Raw genomic sequence first — 23808 nt, forward strand, 5'->3', positions numbered from 1 at the left:
ACAGAGCTGGCTCAGCAGTTAAGAGCACTAGCTGCTCTTCCAGAAGTCCTGACTTCAATTCTACAGCAACCAAATGGTGGCTCATGACCATCTTTAATAAGATCCGATACCCTCTTCAAGGGTGTCTGAGGATAGCTACAGTGTACTCACATACATAAAATAAATAAATAAATCTTAAAAAAAAATGAGAAGCAGGGTAAAGCCATTATAGTTGGAATGATCATCACCAACTGACTCCACTACGTGAAGACATTAGTGCACAAGAGAAAATATATATAAAAACGTTTTCACATAGGAAATGTCAGAGAAGACATTCCCCTGAGTAACAGAAATTAAAATTTGTTTTTACGTTCTAAACATATATTCTAAGTTTCCTATTTTCACTATTAATTTATTCAGAATTCATCATCAAGCTCTAGCAAACATGGCTTGGATATAATGTAAAACAAAACAGAACACACATACAATGTAAAAAGAAGCTTCAACTATGATTCATGAATATATTTTAAAGCATACCTGTCCCTCTCTTGAGAATTTGAAGGGTGGCTTGTGTTTAATAACACTTGTTGCGAGTCTCAGGAGCCCTGAAAGCCCATCATCTTCTATACTGCCATCTAGGTGGTCCAGGATTTCTCTACTGTTAGAAAAGAATGCAAGCAAAAGATAAATACAGATATTTTTTTCTCTTTGTTTACTAATATAATTGGTAATTCTGCATTAGATTTTTACCTGCGAATACAGTCAGCCAAATGTCTTGCCAAAGCATCTAAATCAAGGAGTGTTGTCTTAAGGCAAAAAGAAAATACAAAATTCAAATACAGATTTTTATGGTTGATGTATCACAAATTAGAAAAATATAAATTATTTCATTATATATATAAAAAGTTATTTTACAAATTAAGCTATAAACTTGATTTACCTTTTCATCTACATAGTATCAAAAACAAACAAATGAACAACCCCCAAAGCCTATACTTTAAAGTACATCAAGTCCATTCCATTAAAAAAGGCAGTGGTGGCTCATGCCCTAAACTTCAGCACACAGGAGACAAATTCATCACTGCCACAGTAGTAACTATAGTGGAACAATAAATGCCTGACCAGATACTAGTTTTATTTTTCCCCCTTGACTTCATCTATCAAGATACAATTTACACATGGAGCAGTGACGTGTACCACAGTATACTATCCACACTCCTTTTTTTCTATTGTCATTATCTTTGACCCACGCTTTAATAATAAACTAAACATTACATTTTGGAAAATGGTTCCCAAATATCAAAATTGATCCTCCTTATGTTAGTCTCACCTCTAGAATTAACATACATATATTTCCAGCTTAACTAATTTATATAAAGAGGAAAATCTAAAGTCTATGTGACAAGTGTATCTTCAAAAGGTATTTGTTTTAAAGATTTATTTGTACCTGGATGTTGTGGAGCAAATCTTTAATCCAAGCACTTATTTGTTCAAAAGAAAATGTTTTAGCTTAGCTTAAAATAATTTCAATTGAAAGATTTAAAGTCAAAGTAAAAATAAGAAAGAAACTAGGACAGAACATAATGGAATGATGTAACAGGAACGTTAGGACAGAACCTGCTCCTTAGAGATCAATAAAGGCACTCTCAGCTGAAAGGACAAATAAAGCCCTGAGTGGCTGTGCAAGGCTTGAGTGTCTGCTACACAGCAACAACTGAAGACATATGCTTTCAACATACCTGACTAGCGTCCTTTATGTGTATGTTGTCCACTAACTTGCATAATAACCAAAAATATTCTTTACATCCAGGTTTTAACAGTGGTTCTTCTTCATAATCATCTATCTATTAAAAGAAATTTTAACTTGTAAAATCACTTTTAAAAATATTAACATGTTTAAGCAAGCACAAACTTTATGAAAGTAAATCCCTAAACAAATAATATACAAAAACTAAAAAAGAGTGAATTCCTGGTGAATTCTGTAAAATCATAAAATCAGGAGATAAAGAAGAACTAAATATCACCTTTAGTCCAAATTTACTCTGGAGATAGAATAAAGCAAGGTCTCAGAGAAAGAAACAAAACAAAAACAAGAAAAGAAAAACAATCTCCAATTATTTGGAAAAGATATAATCATAGGAAAAGATGGAAATTCTACAGTGTGTATTTTTATAAATTATTTTAAAATACTAATGAATCTTTTTTGTTTGTTTGTTTGTTTGTTTGTTTTGAGACAGGGTTTCTCTGTATAGCCCCAGCTGTCCTGGAACTCACTGTGTAGACCAGGCTGGCCTCGAACTCAGAAATCCGCCTGCCTCTGCCTCCCGAGTGCTGGGATTAAAGGCGTGCGCCACCACACCCGGCATAAATCTTTTATTAGATATTAAAAATTATTGTATTTATTATGTAATAAAAGCTTTTTACAAAGTGTCACACTAGGTAAAACAAAAAGAATTAAAAAAAAAAAAAGAACAAATAAAATGAGTGAAGAAGGGTGCTCCATAATTTTTCAACTTTGTAGGGACAAACAGTATCTGAAAAAACAGAGACAGCTTAGAGTATTAAAAGGCTATTCATATCCTCATGACAGACAATTCAAAGCTGAAATCTCATCACATGGATGCTGTTAGTGGCTGTAATGCTGACCCTGAGAATGGTATGAGGCATCATGGTGTGCACTGACATTCCCAGCACTCCTGGGCCTGGAGGGGAGAATCAGGAGTTTATGAGGTAACAAGGATACAGTTCACAATAACAAATTTGCAACAAGGTAAAAATCCTACCCTTGGAGGTTTGAGTGCTTGAGCATCAGGAAGGAATTTCAATAATGTTGAGGCAGCCAAAAGAAGGAAGGATCGATGGATTGAGTCTCCTCCATCTAGGCCTGACAGAGATAGCTTATAGAGACCGTTGCAAGATTCATGGCGAACTGCAGTCTAAAGGAAAAAACAGAGACAGCTTAGAGTATTAAAAGGCTATTCATATGCTCGTTAAATAGCTCAGCTGATAGGTTGCTTTGAGTTTGCTCCCCAATTTTAATTCCCAGCATTTTATCAATCAGATTCTAGCACTGAAGTATTATGCTCAGCTACTCAGTAAGTTGGAGGCCAGACTGTCTCAAAAAATTAAGCTTATCCTAAATTGCATTATCAATCTTGGTATCAAACTGGGCTACATAAGACCTTGGCGGGGGGTGGGGGGGTGGGGGAATCCTGGGAATACAACCCATATAATGGAGCATTAGAGCAGGTTCCCCGCATGTATAAATAAGGCCTTGGGTTTGGGCCCCAGCACAGAGGAGGGTGGAAGAGATGTAAGCAGAAAGGAGAGGAGCACTTGTGTGTGCACAGAAAGGGAAAAAAATGAAGAGGATAAAACCAATGAAGAAAGGAGAGGGAAGGGGAGTACTATTAGTACAAACAGCTTTAGGAAGTCTTGTCTGTCTGAAATGAAACCTTTCTGTTGGCTAAGGTGGCCCCAAATGCCAGCCTGGCAGTCCTTATCCTCTTGCCTATACCTCCACATGCTGAGAACACAGTGAGTGTGCCTGAGGTGAGGGTGGCTGACTTCTTTCACAAAGCATTTTGTTTTGCTGAGGACTAAACATAGAGCCTGGCACATGTAAGGCAAGCAAGTGCTGACCTACATCACCAGCCCTAGCAATGTACTGTAAACAACATATAACCATTAAAAGTATTCAGTACTGCACGGCAGTATATGCCTACTTTATTTGAAAAGAAATGCTTAAGGCGATAAAGCAGAAACAAATATAAAAATATACAGGTAGAAAAATAAATAGGATTAAAGGTTTTTCATAATTATGGCATTTACAACATAAAAACATTTTAGAACCACAGGCAACTTAAAAAGTATTTAAGTCACTTCACAGATTCCAAGTGAATAATCCAGATGTGGCCACCTGGAATATCCAGAACACAACACAACTTAAAAAGAGGCAAATATGACTGTATAGTATTTACACCTTTTAGTTTATCAAATTCTATATCTAAATGGTAAAGAATGAAAATGATTAATAGAATCATGAACATTCCTTTACCATTATCTGATCGTATTTAGTGCTAGTAATGCAGAGCTTGTAGAAGCAGCAGCAGTAACCGACCTTTCTCTTTTCTCTTACCTCGGGAATAAGCAGAGTCAGCTGTTTTAGCCAATCTTGTAAACGATCACTGTCGGCAAGACTAGACTTGACTAAAGAGCAGCAATGAGCCCAGCTCACCAAGAGCCACATTGAATAATGGGACACTGAAAGAAAATAAAGGCATGATATGCTTTGTGTTATAAAGACATAATGCCCAGTATTAAATACAGAGTGTTTAACAATGGCTTTTTACACTTTCCTTAAAAATTATATTTAAAAAACCTAAACTAAACTTTGTTGAGCTCTTACCTTCATGTCTAGACCTGTGATCAGACTGAGCTTTCAAAACTCTGTAAAACAAGAAAACGGCATCACTTCTAATTAAGTTTGGCAAGGTAGTAAAATAATTACTATATATTCTTTAATAACTTCACTCCAAATAGACTTCAGAGACTTACATAGTCAGACTCTGATTGCCACGTATTTTTAAAACTACTAGTAAGTGAAACACTTGGAAAAGCAACAAGATGGTTTTTAGAAGATAGGATAGTATAGGGGGTTGTTGTTAAAAAAAAGTAAGAAAGCAGCCGGGCAAGGTGGCGCACGCCTTTAGTCACAACACTTGGGAGGCAGAGGCAGGCGGATTTCTGAGTTCGAGGCCAGCCTGGTGTACAGAGTGAATTCCAGGACAGCCAGGGCTACACAGAGAAAACCTGTCTCAAAAAACCAAAACAAAAAAACAAACAAAAAAAAAAAAGTAAGAACTTCAGAGAGGAGGAATACATTTTTAGGTCTATTACACAGCAAAATAAGTATGTGTTAATAAAAATATGTTGATTGGGCTGGGTAGTGGGGGTAGTGTATGCTTTTGATTCCAGTGCTTGGAATGCCTGGGCAGAAAAAGATCTCTGTGAGTTTGAGACCAGCCTGACCTACAGGGTGAGTTCTAAGACACCCAAGGACTACTTCTAAACACCTTTCCTCCCACCCCCAAAAAAACAAAATAAGAAAAAAACTAAGCGAACTGATCTGAGGTATGGCTCACTGGTAAAAGAAAACAAAACAAAAAAGATCCAAAAACAATTAACAGTAACAAACACGATTAAAGCACCACTGTACGACAATTGTTTTCCTAGCACATAGTAGCATATAAAAAGGCCTGGGTTTGGTCCTTGATACCAAAGAAAATAACAGTGTATTTCACAATAAAGTAAAAATGAAAGAAGCTGGTGCTGCAGACCAGCAATTCCAGCCAATCAAGAAGCTGACACAGGAGAATCTGGCATAGCTTGGCTGAATGGTGGGTTTCACTCCTTCCACTATCTGGATGCTGAATGGCCTAGTACCTTTATCCTCTCTTTCAACAATTTTGTTGACACTCAAAATTAATTTGTAAACTCATTTATACATGAAAAAAGGCATACATTAATATATCAACCAAGAACATGATATTGTGTGTGTGACCTTCAATTGCTGGGTGGCAAGTGCCTTTCCTACTCACTGAACCATCCTGTTGATCCTCTTTTGTTTTATAAAAACAGGATCCTCACATGCAGCTCAGGCCTATGCTGACCTCATAGTTCTTGTGGCTCAGTTTCCACAGTAGCTGGCATTATGGAAGTGCACCCACAGACCTGACCCTCAATGGTTAGTTTTTATAAACTCATCCTAGCTCAATACATTTAACTCAAGAGGAATCTATATGTGTCTGCATAAGAAGAATTTTAGTACCTGATAAAAGGTTCATTCTGGCTCCTTGGGTGATGGCTTTAGAAAACAGTACAGCACAGAACTCAGACAAAACAAGAGATTAAGAGAAGTAGTGCTGCCAAAGATTTCAATAAGCCTTTTTATGTTTTTTTTTTAAAGAATGAATTACATCAACTTTATACGTACTCTTTGTGTATAACAAAGTTTAGTCTAATAAAACATGAAATATTTAAAATTATTATACTCTAATATAACTTTTGACAACATGAGACATATAACTAGGTCCCTATATATTTGTGTCTCTTTTCTTTTTTGGGAGGTGGTGGTGGTGGTGGTTTTACTGAATGGCTGAGTAGCCAGGCTGTCCTGAACCACCTGGCTCTGCCTCCCAAGTCCTTGAATTAAAGCATGTGCTGCCACCATTACCACCAGGCCTATTTCCTTATTTGAAACTGTATTAAATTTTTGTATATTTCAAAGTTTCTAAATAAATGGTTGCTTGTTTAAACCATATACTGAGAATTTATTTATGCAAGTTCTGTGCATTAACATACTGTGTACTGCTGGTGCTTCAGTTTATTTTGTGTATTGGGGATATGGGGGTGAGGGAAGGACAAAGAGAGAGAGTGAGAGAGAGACAGAAGGAATACGTGTGCAAGTATGATACATGCTTATTCAGATGCAGGGCCCAAAAAAATCTGTAAGGTATCTACCACTTTCCACACAGGGGTTCAGATATATTGGACGAGGATATAAGCCAAGAAGCTCCATAACCCTTCCTATCTCTGTCCACTCAGTGATGTAGAGCAGGTTTGTAGAGATGCCCAGCAAAGTGGGTACAGAAATCTGAATACTGGTCCTAGTGATAAAGCAGCAAGTGCTTTGACTAATGAGTCATCTTGATAGCTTTTTTAGTTTTACATTTACACATCTAGTTCCATCCATGAAAAGCAGACAACGAAATCCCAAAAATCCAGAATTTCAACATTTCTGGCAAGCAAAACTAAAGCATCTTTCAAAAATGATGGTGGGATTTCCCCAGCTATCAAGTCCATTACACACTTGCAAGTGCTCAAACATATGTGTAAAAGTTTGAGAAACCTGTTCAGAAGGGGAGCATGACATCAGGACTGAGGCTGGGTAGACACTGTTTAAGGAGGAGCACTGACCCTCAAATGACAGGGCTATAACAAAGGGAACAAGAACACATTTCAAGTGGCTTCTGTAAGGCAGCTGGCATAATTTGAGAAAAAGGAATGACATTAAAGATTTTTAAGCTGGGCGGTGGTGGTGCACACCTTTAATCCCAGCACTTGGGAGGCACAGGCAGGCGGTTTTCTGAGTTCGAGGCCAGCCTGGTCTACAGAGTGAGTTCCAGGACAGACGGTGCTATATAGAGAAACCCTGTCTCAAAAAAAACAAAAACAACGAAAGATTTTTAAATAAATATTTCAAATCCATGAATCCAAATTAATACTAAACTAGATGAATAACATTAAAAAGTGCATCCAGCTCCTTACGCAATCGGTTATTCAATGATGTCGAAGAAATTCTAATAATTAGGAAAATCAACATTTAGCAGAGATTATATTAACATTTACTCAAGAAAAAATTACTGATAAAAGCTCCAGTCAATTGAGGATTTATGGGAAACAGTAGGATTGTAACTTCAGAATGTCTTCACACTGACAACTTATTCAAAAGGAAGTTTTGAGCAGAAGAAACAGGAAGAAGCCAGATTAACTCTTAAAATTAGTATCATCAATAGCAAATGACATCATCAGAATGTACTACAAAAAACATGTCGCTTCTGGACTACTACTACTAAAAATGTAAGAACAAAACTGAAAATTGTTCTAGAACAACCCTTTTGGTTTTCTGGCCCAAGTTGGGCCTAACGAGCACATTCTTGGATTCTCAACACTCTAGATTCTGAGGCAAGAGAACTGCTAGGCTGGAACTTGCCAGATCTGGAAGGCATTATGTTTCAAAAGAAAAAAAAAAAAAAACTCAAAAAGCCAAAATGGGTCTGTACTATTAAAACGTCAATATTATAAAAAGATTGGGAAAGTATCTCTATTTACAAAAAAAGGGAAGAATTATGACAACTAATGGCATCACAGAGACTGAACGAAGAACAAATTACCAAAAGTATTAAAGGATCACAAGTATGAAGTTGTCTCAGTGGCTAATGGTCACTGCTCTGCAGCATGAACATCTGAGTTCAAATCCCAAGCACACAAGTAAAACCTAAGGCATGGCTGCATTTCTCTCTAGTCCCACCACTGGAGAACAGGGACAGGCAGAGCTCCAGGTATTCTGTCTCAGAGAGTATGGTGGAGAGCAGTAAAGTAAGACACTCACACACACCTGGCTCTAGCATCAGCATGAACTTACCCAATTAACAGGGGCTTTAGGATCTAACTTATAAAATGCTTGTCTGGGGACTAGCACTAATTTAAAAAAAAAAAAATCAGTCTAATTGAGACAATCTAGTAGAGGTCATTAATTGAATATATAAAAATTGTTTGAGAATTTATCTTTAAGAGTGTGTGTGTGTGTGTGTGTGTGTGTGTGTGTGTGTGTGTATACGTACGTACACTTGTGCCCATGGAGGTCAGAATAGGTTACTATATAGCCTGGACCTAGAGTTATAGGCAACCATGGGCTCTCAGGAATGAATGTTGGACTCAAATTCCACTCTTCCTAGCACACACATTACAACCACTTGTAATTCAACCCTAGGAGACTCGAAAATCTCTTCAAATCTCTGCTGATAACAACAGCCATCACTAGTACACATCCATAATTTAAAAAGTCTAGTTCCTTAAAAAAAAAAAAACCCTTTAAAAAAAAATTCGTGATTTTAAGAGACAAAAATCAAAATACTCATAATGTCTATAACTTAACATTCATGAAATTCCATAGAATTTATTAACATATGCAAATACTCATGTATATGTTTGACAAATATTAATAAGATATTTTAAGACTAGGTGAAAAAGTAGGGCAATATATTATAAAAATCCAAGTAACTTTTATATTAAAACCTTTTTCAAAATGAAGTGATAGTTTACAGTCTTAATGTATCTGATATACATGCAACCATGGTCAGGGGTGAATGTCAAGTATCTTCTATTATTGTCCGCCTTACCTTTAATTTTAAGAAGGGGTCTGTCTCTCTGTTACTAAACCTGGGTCTTGCCAAGTTGATTGGCCTGGCTGAGCTCAGGGGATGATCCTGTCTGTGACACACATCAGCTCTAGAGTTACAAGTACACACCTTATCATCTGGCGTTTATACGGATGCTTGGCAGTTGAACTCAAGTTCTCACGCTTACAAAAGCATTTTAACTCAGTCATCTCTCTAGCCCCAAAGTGAAAAATCCACCTGCCTCTGCCTCCACCATACTAAGACTAAAGGTGAGTGCCAGCATGTCCAGCTCAAAATGAAGCTTAAGAAGTGAATATACATATACATATATATAAAACACAAAAATGCATACCTAGGAGCCAGATTATCATAAGTATAAGCAACAGACATAAGTCGCTGAATCAAACTGGTTCCTTGGACAAGCACAAGAAACACCTTTAAAAACAAAAACATCAAGGAAGAGAAAAAAAACTGTTGAATAGAGCAAAATACCAAATGTACTTTCACTACCCACCCCCGCCTAAAATCATGCAATAGTAAGTTTTATTTCTTATGTGCATACTAAGCCACAACTGTGTGGTAAATAAGTTAATAAATATAGAAATTTATGTTTCCTAACTGTATAACACCTAATGCAAAATCTATGAACAAAGTCTGTACAAATTATAAATGGCAGGTATGTTTGACTAGATAAAGAGTTCGTTTGTATAATCTAAATTTTTTTGTTTGTTTGTTTGTTTTTGTTTTTCGAGACAGGGTTTCTCTGTATAGCCCTGGCTGTCCTGGAACTCACTCTGTAGACCAGACTGGCCTCAAACTCAGAAATCCGCCTGCCTCTGCCTCCCAAGTGCTGGGATTAAAGGAGTGCGCCACCACGCCCGGCTAAATTATTTTTAATGGCCATGTAGTTGCTCTATTTTAAAAACAAATCACCATGAAACTCCCTAAGTGTATTTTACATCAATACTTACATATATTTAATATTCAAATATAAAAAAGTAAATCACTAATAAATATCAATAAATATCAAAATTATTTAGAGAGATGGCTCAGCATTAAGAGCACTTGATGTTTTTGAAGAGGTCCCAGGTTTGGTTCCTAGAACCACGTGGAAACTCATGACTGTGATCCAATGCCTTTTTCTGGCCTCCTTGGTCACCAAGCACTAATCAGGTGCACATGTATACATGCTGGCAAAACACTTAATACACATAAAATTAAACAATTTTTAAAAGGAAATTATTCCAATAGTTAGTGAAAAGAATCACATCGATTTGATTATTTATATATTTATATTACAATGTGGGAGGTTTCTTCTGGTAAAAACATAATAGAACATTGAAGAAACTACCAAGTACTATTTCCACTAGTTAACACTTTGGAATGCATCTCCAATTCACAGAACTTTTCATATTTAAGAGATGCAAATAATTTACAATACTTGGAGATATGAATTTTCAAATGTAATCTCTAACATTGCAAAAGTGAAACATACTTTAGGTTCCCAGTTATACCAATAGTTCCTAAATCTATGTTTACCAAATTCCTTTATCTGTACCAATTCATTTCTCATTCATGTTTTGTGGCAGGTATCCAATGAGGTGTGCCTCTCAAGGGGTGACAGAATGAGGAAGAGATTTCAATAAGAACTCATCTTAGTCTCTTTCTACTTCCTCTCACAGAGATTTGATTATCTGAACAAAGAATACAGTCAAAATGACCGATTTCTGTCTCTCTCTCTCTCTCTCAAGACAAGATTTAACTCTGGCTGGACTAAACGTTCAGAGATTTGCCTGTCTTTGCCTCTGGAGTGCTAGGATCCTAGATGTGTGTCACCACACCTGGCCCATGAGCTCTGTTTATGCTGAAAGATGTACTCATTTTTATACTGTTTTTCTGGTATCTCTAAAAGGCAAGATCCTTCCTTTGACAAGCTGCTGGGTTTCTAATAAAACCTGTTACACTAGATAGTGGTCTTTGTTTTTGAGTATTGCTCCAGGGGTTTTTGACCAGAAGAGATAAGGCTTCACCTTTTAAATTGTGTTTTGTGATGTATTCATAGGCCTCAAGAGGTCAGAGTAGAACACTAGATCTTCCTGGAGACAGAATTATGAGCTATCTGGTAGGGATACTGAACCAAATTAAAGTCATTTGGAAACAGTAAGTGCTCTCAACTTCTGAGCACCTCTGCAGTTCCAGTCTTCAGCTTTCAAAAAGACCTATTTTACTAAATCTAGTTCAACAGGTTCTCTCTAGTAAAGCTTCTAACTCCTTAAAATTCCAACAATGATCTTTATTCAGCTATAGGAGTGATGACTAGTTTTGCCTGGCTTCCATTTTATATTTTTAGCACTTCAACACATATATGAAACTCATCATCTACATTTCTTCTGTTAAAATATGTATTTCTGAATGGACTCTGATACACTCAGAACGCACATCATAAAGTTCTAATTGTACATGTAACTGTAAGGTAAGATACCATATTAAAATGGTACATTGTGCATCCTGTTAAATGAAGAACTGAAAACTATTACCGAAACGTCATTACAACATCAAATTATGACATTTCTGTGGCTGGTAGGAAGTATCCTAGGAATCAATTTATGTATTAGTGTATTCTTAACTTTATAAAAACTAAACCATATGCTTTCTCAAACCTTAAGCGGAATTCATTAGAACACTTTAATGTTAATTTCCAAACTTTACCTCTGTTAATCGTGGTATATGAAGACTCTTGGCATGATCACCAGCAGCCTTTCTTGATTTTCCAGGCCAGGTTCTTTTCCTATGGCTTTCGGCTATGCCAGACCAGGCAAAAACATCATGATAAGCTAAATCCAAATCTGACGGATCTACTGCAAACTGGCAGATTAATTTCAGCAAGCAAGCAAGACAATCCAGCTGCCACTGTGAATGAGAAGACAACGTCAGCTTTCCACTTCATGTACATGACAGGTGTGACCATTATTCAACTCTGAAATTAACAGACAAAAATAAAAATTATGGGTAGATTCTCATCAATGTGCTACATGAGTTTTTAACATTATGTGTCTTTATTTTAAGAAAACAACCGGGGGGAAGGGGAGGAGATAGGGGGCTTATGGAGGGGAAACCAGGAAAGGGGACATTTGAAATGTAAATAAAGTAAACATCTAATAAAAAAAAAAGATCTGAACAACATAGTGCAGGTAGAGACATCATAACTCGTACTGTGTCAGGAAGTCAGAGCAGAGATGCAGTTACTCTTGTGGAGTCAGATCTAAGACCCATGGAAGAGATAATCATCTGCAGATTCTAGAGCAAAGGTTCTCAACCTTCCCAGTGCTGCAACCCCTTAATACAGCTCCTCACACTGTGGAAACCTCCAAATTGTGGCCTAGTCATAAATGTAAGTCTGCTCTTGTTATGAATTATGAGTATCTTCCACAGTTCTCATATGATTATTCATACAATTACAATATAAATACAAATAAAAGTATAATATAAAATAAAAAACCAATCCATTACAAAATTAAACTCTCAGGAAAAAAATTCATAAATATGGATGGCAAAGAAAGTTTTCACGTAAAATGATGATTTTTTAAGATATTAAAAGTAATTGTTCATAGGAATTATTTCAACCACCAAGAGGTTCCTTCACTTACTCCCCTGGTAGTCACAGCATCATAGTTTAAAGTTTTGCCTCTCCATCTAGAATTTATAACTCAATGCCTATGCTTAACTGAGAGGGGCAAATTATATGTAGAGCACTAGGGAGCAAACAATTGTAATGCAAATGGCATAATATTGGCAAATTGTCACTGATCTCTGGATTCATTTGGTTTCTAAGTAAACTGAGTTTTTAGCTGAGCATACCTCATGGATACACTTTCGCTCCCATAAGAATAAAGAGTGATGCCAGGTGGTGGTAATGCATGCCTTTAATCTTAGCACTCAGAAGCCATAAGCAGGCAGATCTCTTTAAGTTTAAGATCAGTCTGGTCTACAGATAGTTCTAGAACAGCTAAGGCTACAAACACACACACACACACACACACACACACACACACACACACACACACACACCTTTCTAAAGCCTTCTCCTGCCCCACAAATAATAAAAATAAAAAAGAACATAAAATACTCCAAAAGACTTCTCTTCACAAGCAGCCAATCCTACCTACAATTCACAAGGCTGAAGTTGCTAATTAATAAAATTAAAGTATCCTTTTCATTCTGATCTGCAACCATTTTCATTGCAGGTTCTAAACTCTTGCCATGGACGCAAGAGGAAAGTTTTGCATTCAAAAACTATTATTATTACTTTAATTTTATTTTTTGTTTGTTTTGTTTTTTCAAGACAGGGTTTCTCCGTATAGCCCTGGCTGTCCTGGAACTCACTTTGTAGACCAGGCTGGCCTCGAACTCATAAATCCGCCTGCCTCTGCCTCCCAAGAGCTGGCATTAAAGGCGTGTGCCACCACCACCCGGCTTAATTGTACTTTTTAAAGGGCATGTATATAATAAATTAGAAATGACATATTTACTTCCCATGGAATTAATATAAAATGTTCTTAATAGAAGCTAACAGGAATTTGGGGAAAATATGCTGCAAAGAATGTATTTTTCAAAATTATTACAAATAATTTTGTAACAGGGCACCAGGCATGGTCATGAACACCTTTAATCCATACACCTGGAAGGCAGAGGTAGGTGGATCTCTTGAGTTCAAAGCCAGCTTGATTTACACAGTGAGTCCCAAGTTAAGGAAAAAGTCATTTCAAAACAACAACAATGTTCTTATTCTCCCACTCACCAATATGAACTGCAAAATAAATTAGTATATTTAATTGCTCTACACTATTAATTTTTTCTTTTTTTCCAGAAGACTCAGTCTCACTATGAAGATCTGAATGGCCTGAACTTGACATATAGACCAGGCTAGATATTTTCATCCTATAGAATTCCAAGTACTCCAAAGGACATTTTAACTGAAAATCTTACATTTATTACAAAAGTATTTAAGATAAATACTTATTCAGTAAAATAAATAGTGTGGAAAAACAAAGTTTACAATGAATTTTAAGTTCTAATAACAATTCGAAAAATTTCTTTACATACAAGAGAAGATTTTCAGAAATTTCACTACAATAATCCTTGGCCTCTTATTCTCCTGATTCCAGTGCTAAGTGGTACTTACATCTCTCTACCAGAAAAAAAGCACCCTTCCCTCAGAAATAGCAATACCATGTTACTAAACTTTAAATTCTCATCAATATAATTCAAATAAAAAAGAGAAATAGTTTCAACAAATGGTGTTAGTAAAATTAGATGCTATATAATTAAATAAACTAATTCAATCTTAACTTTCACATACAGAAGCTAATTCAAAATGCAATAACAACACTATCCATGTCAAAGAGAACTACAAAACAGAATAGAGTGCTAGAAAGGGGGCTGGGTGAATGAAGTGCTTCTTGTGCAGACAAGAACCACTGAGGTTGGATCCACTAACACCTACATAAAGCATCCTTCCTTCCCTCAGTAAAAGCAATACCATGTTACCAAACTTCAAATGCTCATCAATATAGTTGATGAGAATACAGAGCAACTATATACCTAATTACATGATATAGTAAACCCAGCTGGAGCCCGGTTGTAGAGGATGTTGGATCCAGATGGCTTACTTTCCAACTAACGATGAAATAGTAAGCTCAAGATGCAGGGAATCAAATCTAAGATGAACAACAACAGTCACCTGAAGTTAGTTAACCTCTGGCCTCCACATCAGATGCATTAGAGAGCCTACCAGCAGACACGCATGCATGTAACATACACATACATACATACCTCTACCACATACAAGAAAAATTATAGAAGGAAAAATCATTCTGAGCTTCAATATATATTTCTCAAACCAAATACAATTTTCAGTGAAATTAAAAACACCTCCTAAAAGACACTGTTGTGCTGCTGGGATAGACCCAGTGCATAAATAAAGGTGGTTGCTGCCAACCCTGATGACCTGAATTCAATCCCTAGGACAACAAAGGAGAAGGAGAAGAAGCAACTCTTAGTAGGGAGAATACTGTTTAGGACTCAGTACATAGCTCAGTTAGTGGAGTGCTTGTTTAGCATGCACAAATTCCAGAGGTCAATTCCCAATACAGCATAAAACACCCACAGTCACTGCACTAGAGAGGTAAATACAAGAGTTTAAGAACATCCTCAGCTATGTCCAGATTTACATCTCCTGTCTCTAAAAAGATTCTGTCAAGCCAGGCATGGAGTTTGCAAAACATAGGAAGTTGAATCAGCAAAATGGAACTTCAAGGTCATCCTGGACTACAAAACAAGACCATGTCTAAAAGGAACAAGCAATAAAACCCATCAATATACACAACAAAAACATCCATCATATGTATAGCTGAAAGAATAAAAACAAAATCTTAAAAGCTCTTGCAGATGTGGAGATGAACACATGGGACTCATACAAGATAAGCAAACACTCTATGAACCAGTGACCACTCTACAGTCAGCTAGCTCTGGAAAGTCTCAAATTTTAACTTTTGATCAAAAGCAACTATTACTAAGGATGTAGAGTAAGGAAATTCCTTTATGTTCTACAATAGGTCTACCTGAAAATCAGTTTGGCAGCTTTGAATAAATTTAAATTTTCACTTACATTATTATTTAGTGATTTAATTTCCTGGAATTTACCCAAAATATATGTACCCCAAAAACTTATGTATAAATATCCATAGCTTCTTCAGAGGTCCATAAGTAGATAAGCAAATTTTGGTATGTCATATAAAATAAATACACTATCAACAATAAAAACTCACTGACTATTAACATATATTCTTCAACATCAAAAAATTTTGAAACAAAGACAAAAATGTAGAAGTACTTAAGTACTGCTCCAAAGTTACATACATTTTTATTAACCAAAGCTTTAATTTATGGTTCAAATTTCCTAGAGCTGCTTTGCCGGAAGAAGGAGAGAAAGTGGAAGGAGGAGAGAAAGTGTTTAGAAAACAGGCAGAGGCTGGGCGTGGTGGCACAGGCCTTTGATCCCAGCACTCAGGAGGCAGAGGCAGGCGGATTTCTGAGTTTGAGGCCAGCCTGGTCTACAAAGTGAGTTCCAGGACATCCAGGGCTACACTGAGAAACCCTGTTTCGAAAAACAAAAAGAAAGAAAAAACAAAGAAAGAAAAAGAAAACAGGCAGAGCCTCAGGGTAATATTTAGCATGATTGAGCATTACACAAGCATAGACACTTCCAAAACTGCAACATTCTTAAAAATAACTGCATTATTAATTAATTGTGTGAATGAAACTTCACCTAAAATCAACGAAAGCCTGAAATGCAGTTAAAACTAGAAAACTTTGATGAAAACGATCATAAATCTTCACAACCCATAGTGGACATTAAAACTCAACGATAAAAGCATTCATTAGACATGAAATTACATGCATGCAAATGAGATACAAGATGACTATGATGACTTGTATGCTCGGCCCAGTAAGTGGCAGTATTAGAAGGTATGGCCTTATTGGAGAGGTGCATCACTGTGTGTAGGCTTTAAATGTTTTGCTCCCTGGAAGACAGTATTCTGCCAGCAACCTTCAGATGAAGATGTAGAACCCTCAGCTCCTCCTGTAACATACCTGCCTGGATGCTGCCATGTTCCTGCACTGATGATAATGGACTGAACATCTGAACCTGTAAGCCAGCCCCAATTAGATGTTGTCCTTATAACAGCTGCCTTGGTTATGGTATCTGTTCACAGCAGTAAAACCCTAACTAAGAAAATGACCAATATGCACATAGAAAGCTCTTTAATCATACTGTCTATCAGGAAAATATAAATCAAAAACATGAGAACATTCAATGTCACCAGACCTAGACTGGTTAAAATCTCAAAGGTAGTAAATGACCTTTGTGTGGAAACTAGGATACACAAAGCTGGTTGGAATATAAATGGTAGACCTGCTTGGCTGATTCTTAAAATGTTAAACACAGCTGGGCAGTGTGGGTCATGCCTTTAATCCCAGCACTTGGGAGGCAGAGGCAGGGGATCTCTGACTTCAAGGCCAGTCTGGTCACAGAGTGAGTTACAGGACAGCCAGGGATACATAGAGAAACCAAAAAACAAACACAACAAAAAACACCAAAAAAAAAAAAAAGTTAAATACAGTTATTTCTAAACCCAGCAATTAAAATTCCTAAGTATACACCCGAGTTGGCCAAATTCACAGGAACATATAACACATACAAGTGGAAACATTACACATACTCATCAACTGGTAAATTCCTTTCAGCCTAACTGAAAAGGTATTTGAAAATGTATAAAAATATGTACAATCACAAATCACACATACACACACACACACACACACACACACACACACACACCCCAATGACCAATACCACAGAAAAAGATGTTCAGCTTTTCATAGGAACATAGATAGACCCTGACTAAAAGACAAACAACATAATCCTAAAGAAAGCAAAACATTTAAAACCATATAAGTAATGAGAAGGCAACTGAGGGGGTCAGGCGAGGTGGCACAGTGGGTGAAGACACTTGCCATGAAAACCTCACAACCTAAATTTGTGAGTAGTTACAAGAACATAAAACGGTGAAAAGAAAGAATCAACTGTACAAAGTAGAACATAGCATCTGATAACTGATGCTAAACTGTTCCATGGAGGTAACTCTAAAACCCAAGTACAAACAACACTCCAGTGGACTTTCAAATAAAAATAATCTATTTTATATTTAATTCAAAAGATTGACACATTATTACATAAATCATTAAATGTTGTGAGTATTGCACCAGCAACTTTCCTTCCCTAATATGAAAGCAGTGTTACTTTAACTTCATAAAAGTAACATAGCAGATGTTTTTTCAGGTTTTTTTTTTTTGAGAGAAAAATATTTACGTGAAATATTGCAAAAAGAACTAGTGAAACTTCTAATTATTATTAAAACGAAAAGGTTTATTATCCTCAGTTTCTTGATGCCATGGCAAACAAATTAGTATGGTCTAGAAAAACTTTTTGTGTACTATGGATATAAAAGCAGGATTAGTCAAAACAAAAGATACTCATTTGGTAAGATCGAAGTCACTTGTAAAATATTACATTTAATCACTAGTGCTACATCCATCAAGTTAGCACATATATGTAAATGAATCACTTTTAATTGACTTTTTTTTTAAACTTAGATACAGGGTTCCATCATTGTAGATCTGGTTGTCCTAGAACTTTTTTGTGTAGACTAAGCTGGCTTTGAACTAAAAAATCTGCCTGGTTCTGCCTCCTGAGTATTGCGAGTAAAGGTGTGGGCTTCTACTCCCAGCCTGGACCACCTTTAAAAAGCAAGTAATGGTTGGCATGGTAGCACAAGTTTCTCAGTCAGCACTCAGGAAGCCAAGACAGGAAGACTAACACTCCGAGATCAGCACGGGGAGAGTAGACTTAGTTACAGCCTGGAGACGAAGGGAGACCCTGACTAAAAGACAGACAACACACCTCAAAAGAAAGCAAAATAATTTATAACCATATAAACACTACCAGGGAAATAATTGTTCATGACCTTGAAATATTTCTGAATAATTAACTTTGGCATTTATGTCAAGTATGTTAAAAATAATCTAGCAGGGTAGTAGTGGTGCCTTAAATCTCAGCACTCTGGAGGCAAAAGCAGGCAACCTCTGTGAGTTTAATGCAAGCCTTGTTTATAGAGTGAGTTTGTTAACAGCCAGGGCTACTAAAAGAAACTCCATCACACACAAACACACAAACACACACACACACACACACACACACACAAAAGACCGACAACAAAACCGAAACAGCTTATATTAAACTGTGTGTGTGTATACGTGTGTGTGTGTGTACATATACACAGGGAATATAGAGGTGGGCCATCATATGTAAAGATCAGAAGATAACTCTGTGGAAGTTCGTTCTTTCTTCTGTCCCGTGCATGAGTTCATCAGGTTTGTTTGGTAAGTGCTTTTAGCCTCTAAGTCATCTTCATTAACCAAAAATAACCTGCCCCACTTTGCTTCATTCAGTTATGTAATTTCAATCTATATCAATTTATCAAAACTTTTCCTTTCTACTGTATGTCTTAGTTAACTAAACCAAGTATGTAGTGAGTTATGTTGCCAATGGAACAGAGTGACTGAGATAAGGTAACTATAATTAATCAAGACAAACGAGTTCACTTACCACGGTCCATGATTCTTGCTCTTTAGGCTCTAGAATCGCAGAATTAAAAATTTCTAGTAACTGCTGAAGCCCGCCAGCAGCAACAAACTGTAAGCAATTTGGAGAGCAGAGAGAGGAGGAAATTAGTTATATGGAGTAATGATGATGTTTTGTTAATTTAGTAAGCAAGCATTTAAAAATCTTGTGTTTTATTTAAAAAAAAAATCACTGTTTATAAATAAAAAATTAATTTAGCAGGGGCAGTGAGACAGGGTTTCTCTGTGTAGATCTGGCTATCCTAGAACTCACTCTGAAGACGAGGCTGGTCTTGAACTCAAAGATCCACTTGCCTCTGCTTCCTAAGTGCTGGGATTAAAGGTAATTAAAGGTACCTAGCTAAAAGTAATTTCCATATAAAATATTTTCAGAAATTATTTTTAAAAATCTTGTTATAGTTAATGACCATGACTTCAAATTTTACCAATGGAATCTCAGATACTAAGTTGTCCCAATTTCAATGTATATTAGAGAACGAGGAGATAATGCTGACAGTAGTATGGGATGGACACTGGTACTAAAAAAATTTAGCTCAAAATAGGGAGAAACAAAGCACTAAATAATGTCACTTACTATTACTATCATATATGGTAAAAATGTAATTCTTTCACCTACTCTTTAAGAGTAAATTAGTCAGAATTAAAGACAAACATAGGTCACTCAGTAAAAGACGTACCTTGTAAGCACAGAACTAAATCCAACTCTTAAAACCTACCTAAAAACACAATGTTAAGTGCTTATGACCCAGCACTGAGGAGACTGAGACAAAAGTATACCTAGGTATACTTTTGTATACCTAGGTATATAAGCTGACCTGTCAGCTTAACTGATGAGATCAAAGCCAACGAGACCCTGTCTCAGAGGATGTGTAAGGTTGACACTAGAGGATAGCCACTGGCCTCTAAGCATATTCTCACATTCTCATTCTCTCTCTCCCTCTCCTACAAAAGGCACAGCAGTAAGGACAGGAGGTGGCTAGTCACATTAGATTTGTAGTCAGGAAGTAGAGAGAAACAAATACTCCCCTGGCTCTTCCCCCTTTTAAGTTTTTATTCAGTTCAGGACACTAGTCTATGGGATTGTGTCACACATCTGTGGTAAGTCTTTCATTCTCATTGAAGCCTCTCTCAAAACCCTCTCACATGCAGGCTAAAGACTATGTTTCCTGGGTGACCCTAAATCCAACCAAGCTGCTACCATAGGTTGTCACCTGGAGCTTCCCCAATAATGAACTTCTCATCCTGGGTCCCAGTGGCACAACTGGCATCTGCTACCAACACTTGTACACATGGACATCATCAATGGTTTCTTCAACTAGACCATAGGTACAACCTCACTCGTATATGTTTGATGGCCATTGGAGACCATTTACAACAACCCTGTCCCTTATGGCCTGGACATTGGCCCTTACTTTTGAGTTTCTCCTGCTGGATGGGACTCAGAGGTCTAAGAGCATTAGGCTCTGGTGACAGGTGCTCATCACCTCGGTACTTCCAAGCTTCACTGCTGGTGACTTTCCTTGCCATCTCATAGTTAACTGCAGTCTTAAACAGCCCCCACCCTCTTCAAGCAGAAGACCATGAAGCTGGCTCATGTGAAGCACAAAGACTGACTGTATTTGAGTGGGCAGCTGCTATCGCCTATCTCCCTTTCCCTGGAGAATCTGCTGACGATTCAGAGGCCACAGGATTGAAAGCTTCCTGTCTGCCTTATATTATGTTCAGTCATTCACACACGCTCACACACACATGCTACCATTCCCCACTGAGCAACTAACTCTCTGCCGCCCTCCGAGGCTCAGTTATTGAAGAGTACATATTGCTATTGCAAGGGACTCAGGTTCCTACAGAAAGGGTTATATTCATCTGTAACTCCAGTTCACAGGGATATGGAGAGCCTTCCAATTGGACTCCACAAGCACTACATATATGCAAGCAAACACTCAAAAACATTAAACTAAACTCAATCTTTTAAAAATCCTCAAGATAATGATTTATAGAACCTTAATAAGTACTTTCCTCAATCTTTTACAAAACAATTATCATCAAACCTTGCAAGTCCAGGAATTTTTACTGTTTTCCACTTGGTCTTCACTTGAATCATCAGAATCTGGATAAAGATCACTGTAACTTCCCTGTGGGGAAGGGAAAAATATAAATAAGGGAGGTTATGAAGAGAAAAAAATATTCTAGAATGAAATAACAGTATGATTTGGAATTCTGGCAGAGTAAAGTCTTTAATGGCAATACTGATCTGTAGTTACCGTTGACTCTCTTCTTATTCTTCTGTTAGGTTTTCCTAGTGCTTCAATAATCTCAAGAGCATATAACAACTTATGAGCACTCTTAATTTTGAGAAGTTCCTTCCAATTAAGTCCATCATTGCTCTTAAATTACAAAAAAGAAAAACAGGTTTAGCAAGACAACTTTCTAGATAATTCTCTGAAGTCCTAAAACTCATAAAAATGAATACTAGCATGAAACACAGATATTGCACACTTTAAAAACATCAAAATCTAAGACAAAAAGAAATTGTATTGGCAGAATGTTTAAAGTACAAACCATTCATTAAATATTGTTAAAATTAAAGATTTTATCAAAAAAAGCACAGAAAAATAATTAAATTAGAAATTGCAGTCTCTGCTATCAATATATGAACTCATGTTGGCATAATATGTAGCTTTGAAATGTTATTACTAAAGTGATCACCACATTCTAGAAGCACATTCTAGAGCCAATCCTTTTTCAATTCAAGTAATTGAAGAAGTCAGATGTTCTGAACTCATATGATGGTGTGGCAGATCAGATAGTGAGTGGTAACAATAAGCCATTTGGTTTTTTTTTATTCATTACATATGAGTCTTGCAATAGATCTTCCTTGAAGAAACCCCTTGTTATGTAGCTTTTAAAAGCATTCTTGGGGAGGTCTGGAGAGATAGCTCAGCGGTTAAGAGCACTGACTGCTCTTCCAAAAGGTCCTGAGTTCAAATCCCAGCAACCACCTGTAATGAGTTGTGACACCCTCTCTTGGTGTGTCTGAACACGGCTACAGTGTACTTACATGTAATTAATAAATAAATCTTTTTTCTTTTTTAAATAAAGACAGCAGAGCAGACACTGTATACTTAGTTGATGAGTGGCTCAGCTATTGCTAACAGGAGTTTGCGCATGAGGAGTGTTTGACAGTTGGACTACTCTGCCTGCTGTGGGCACATCACCACTCTTTTTTTTTTTTTTTTTTTAAGATTTATTTATTTATTTAATGTAAGTACACTGTTGCTGTCTTCAGACACTCCAGAAGAGGGAGTCAGATCTCCTTACAGATGGTTGTGAGCCAGCATGTGGTTGCTGGGATTTGAACTCCGGGACCTTCGGGAGAACAGTCGGGTGTTCTTACCCACTGAGCCATCTCTCCAGCCCCTAAATAAATCTTAAAAAAAAAAAGCATTCTCGGGCTAGGTGAATGCTATCTCAGCGCTTGGCAAAGGAAGGCAGATCTTTTTTTAGTTCAAGGACAACCTAGGACATATGATGATTTCCATGCCAACCAGGGCTACATAGTCAGTCCCTACCTCCAAAGGAGGGTAGCTAATGTTTCCTACCTCAAAGAGGGGATGGAAAGATGGCTAAGAGGTTAAGAATACATATGGCTCTTGTTATGGTTCCCAGCACCAATGTACGGTAGCTAAAAATTACTTGTAACTACCACTCCTGGGGATGCAACACCCTCTTCTGCCTCCATAGGGACCTCACTCATGTACATACATGTACTCTCAAGAACTTAGCATTGAAAGAAAATAGCATCTTTTTGTAAAGTAATCTTTCACTGTAAAGGCATTTATAATGATATCCAACACTTTCTATATGTAATCTGATACTTATAGAAGAAACATTAACTATGTATTAAATTCTGTTGCCTTGTTTTTGCAATTCTGTCATTAGATCTGTATAACAATCTAAAACAAGGTCTGATGGCTGTTACTTCATCATCACATTATATTTATCTCAATTTTCCTAGTTTTGCTGTCAAAAAGAAATATTCAAAACATACAAGTTTTTAAAACCTTATCAGTGAAAGCACTACTCTGGGGATGGAGAGATGGCTCAGTAATTAAAAGTACTTATTGCTCTTGAAGAGGACTCAGGTTCAATTCCTAGCACCCAATGGCAGTTCACAGTCATCCATAACTCTAGTTCCAGGGGACCCAACACCTTCTTCTGGTTTCTGCAGTGCCAGGCATGCACATGGGCCACAGACATATACATGTAAGCAAAACACTCATACATGTAATACATAAACTCTTTTTTAAAAAGGCAAATTCCTCTTTTTCTAAAGACAATTTAACAAAAGATCACTTGCATTTTACTTATGCTACATAACTTTAGAAACAAATGATATTTAAATTGACACTTTTTCCTATTAAATTAGCAAAAGGAGATTGCTGAGACAGCTCCATCATTGACATATTCACCTCAGAAACAGAAAGGTAGGAGTTTGGATCCCAAGTACCCTTTGAAAAAGCTGAGCATAGCTGTCACATGTTTGTATTACTGCCACTGAGAGGGCAGAGGTAGGTGTGTGTGTGTGTGTGTGTGTGTGTGT

The 23808-nt window shown here is 36.9% G+C and overlaps 1 protein-coding gene across 3 annotated transcripts in view; it reads right to left on the bottom strand.

The window, feature by feature from the left end:
* Usp34 (ubiquitin specific peptidase 34) overlaps nt 1-23808 on the bottom strand; it is a 189522-nt gene that overhangs the window by 66371 nt on the left and 99343 nt on the right. For all 3 annotated transcript variants that reach the window (XM_085829072.1, XM_085829073.1, XM_029483282.2), the window contains 11 exons: nt 21470-21592; nt 21257-21340; nt 19171-19257; nt 11652-11852; nt 9295-9377; nt 4388-4428; nt 4118-4242; nt 2763-2915; nt 1719-1823; nt 730-785; nt 517-637 (listed from right to left, as the gene is read on the bottom strand). In XM_085829072.1, coding sequence (XP_085685198.1) covers nt 517-637; nt 730-785; nt 1719-1823; nt 2763-2915; nt 4118-4242; nt 4388-4428; nt 9295-9377; nt 11652-11852; nt 19171-19257; nt 21257-21340; nt 21470-21592 — 1179 coding nt within the window. The remainder of the gene's footprint in view (nt 1-516; nt 638-729; nt 786-1718; nt 1824-2762; nt 2916-4117; nt 4243-4387; nt 4429-9294; nt 9378-11651; nt 11853-19170; nt 19258-21256; nt 21341-21469; nt 21593-23808) is intronic.

The sequence above is a fragment of the Mus caroli genome, unplaced genomic scaffold, assembly GCF_978045245.1.
Source record: "Mus caroli unplaced genomic scaffold, Mus_caroli_1 scaffold_13, whole genome shotgun sequence".
In the NCBI taxonomy this organism is placed as follows: Eukaryota; Metazoa; Chordata; class Mammalia; order Rodentia; family Muridae; genus Mus; species Mus caroli.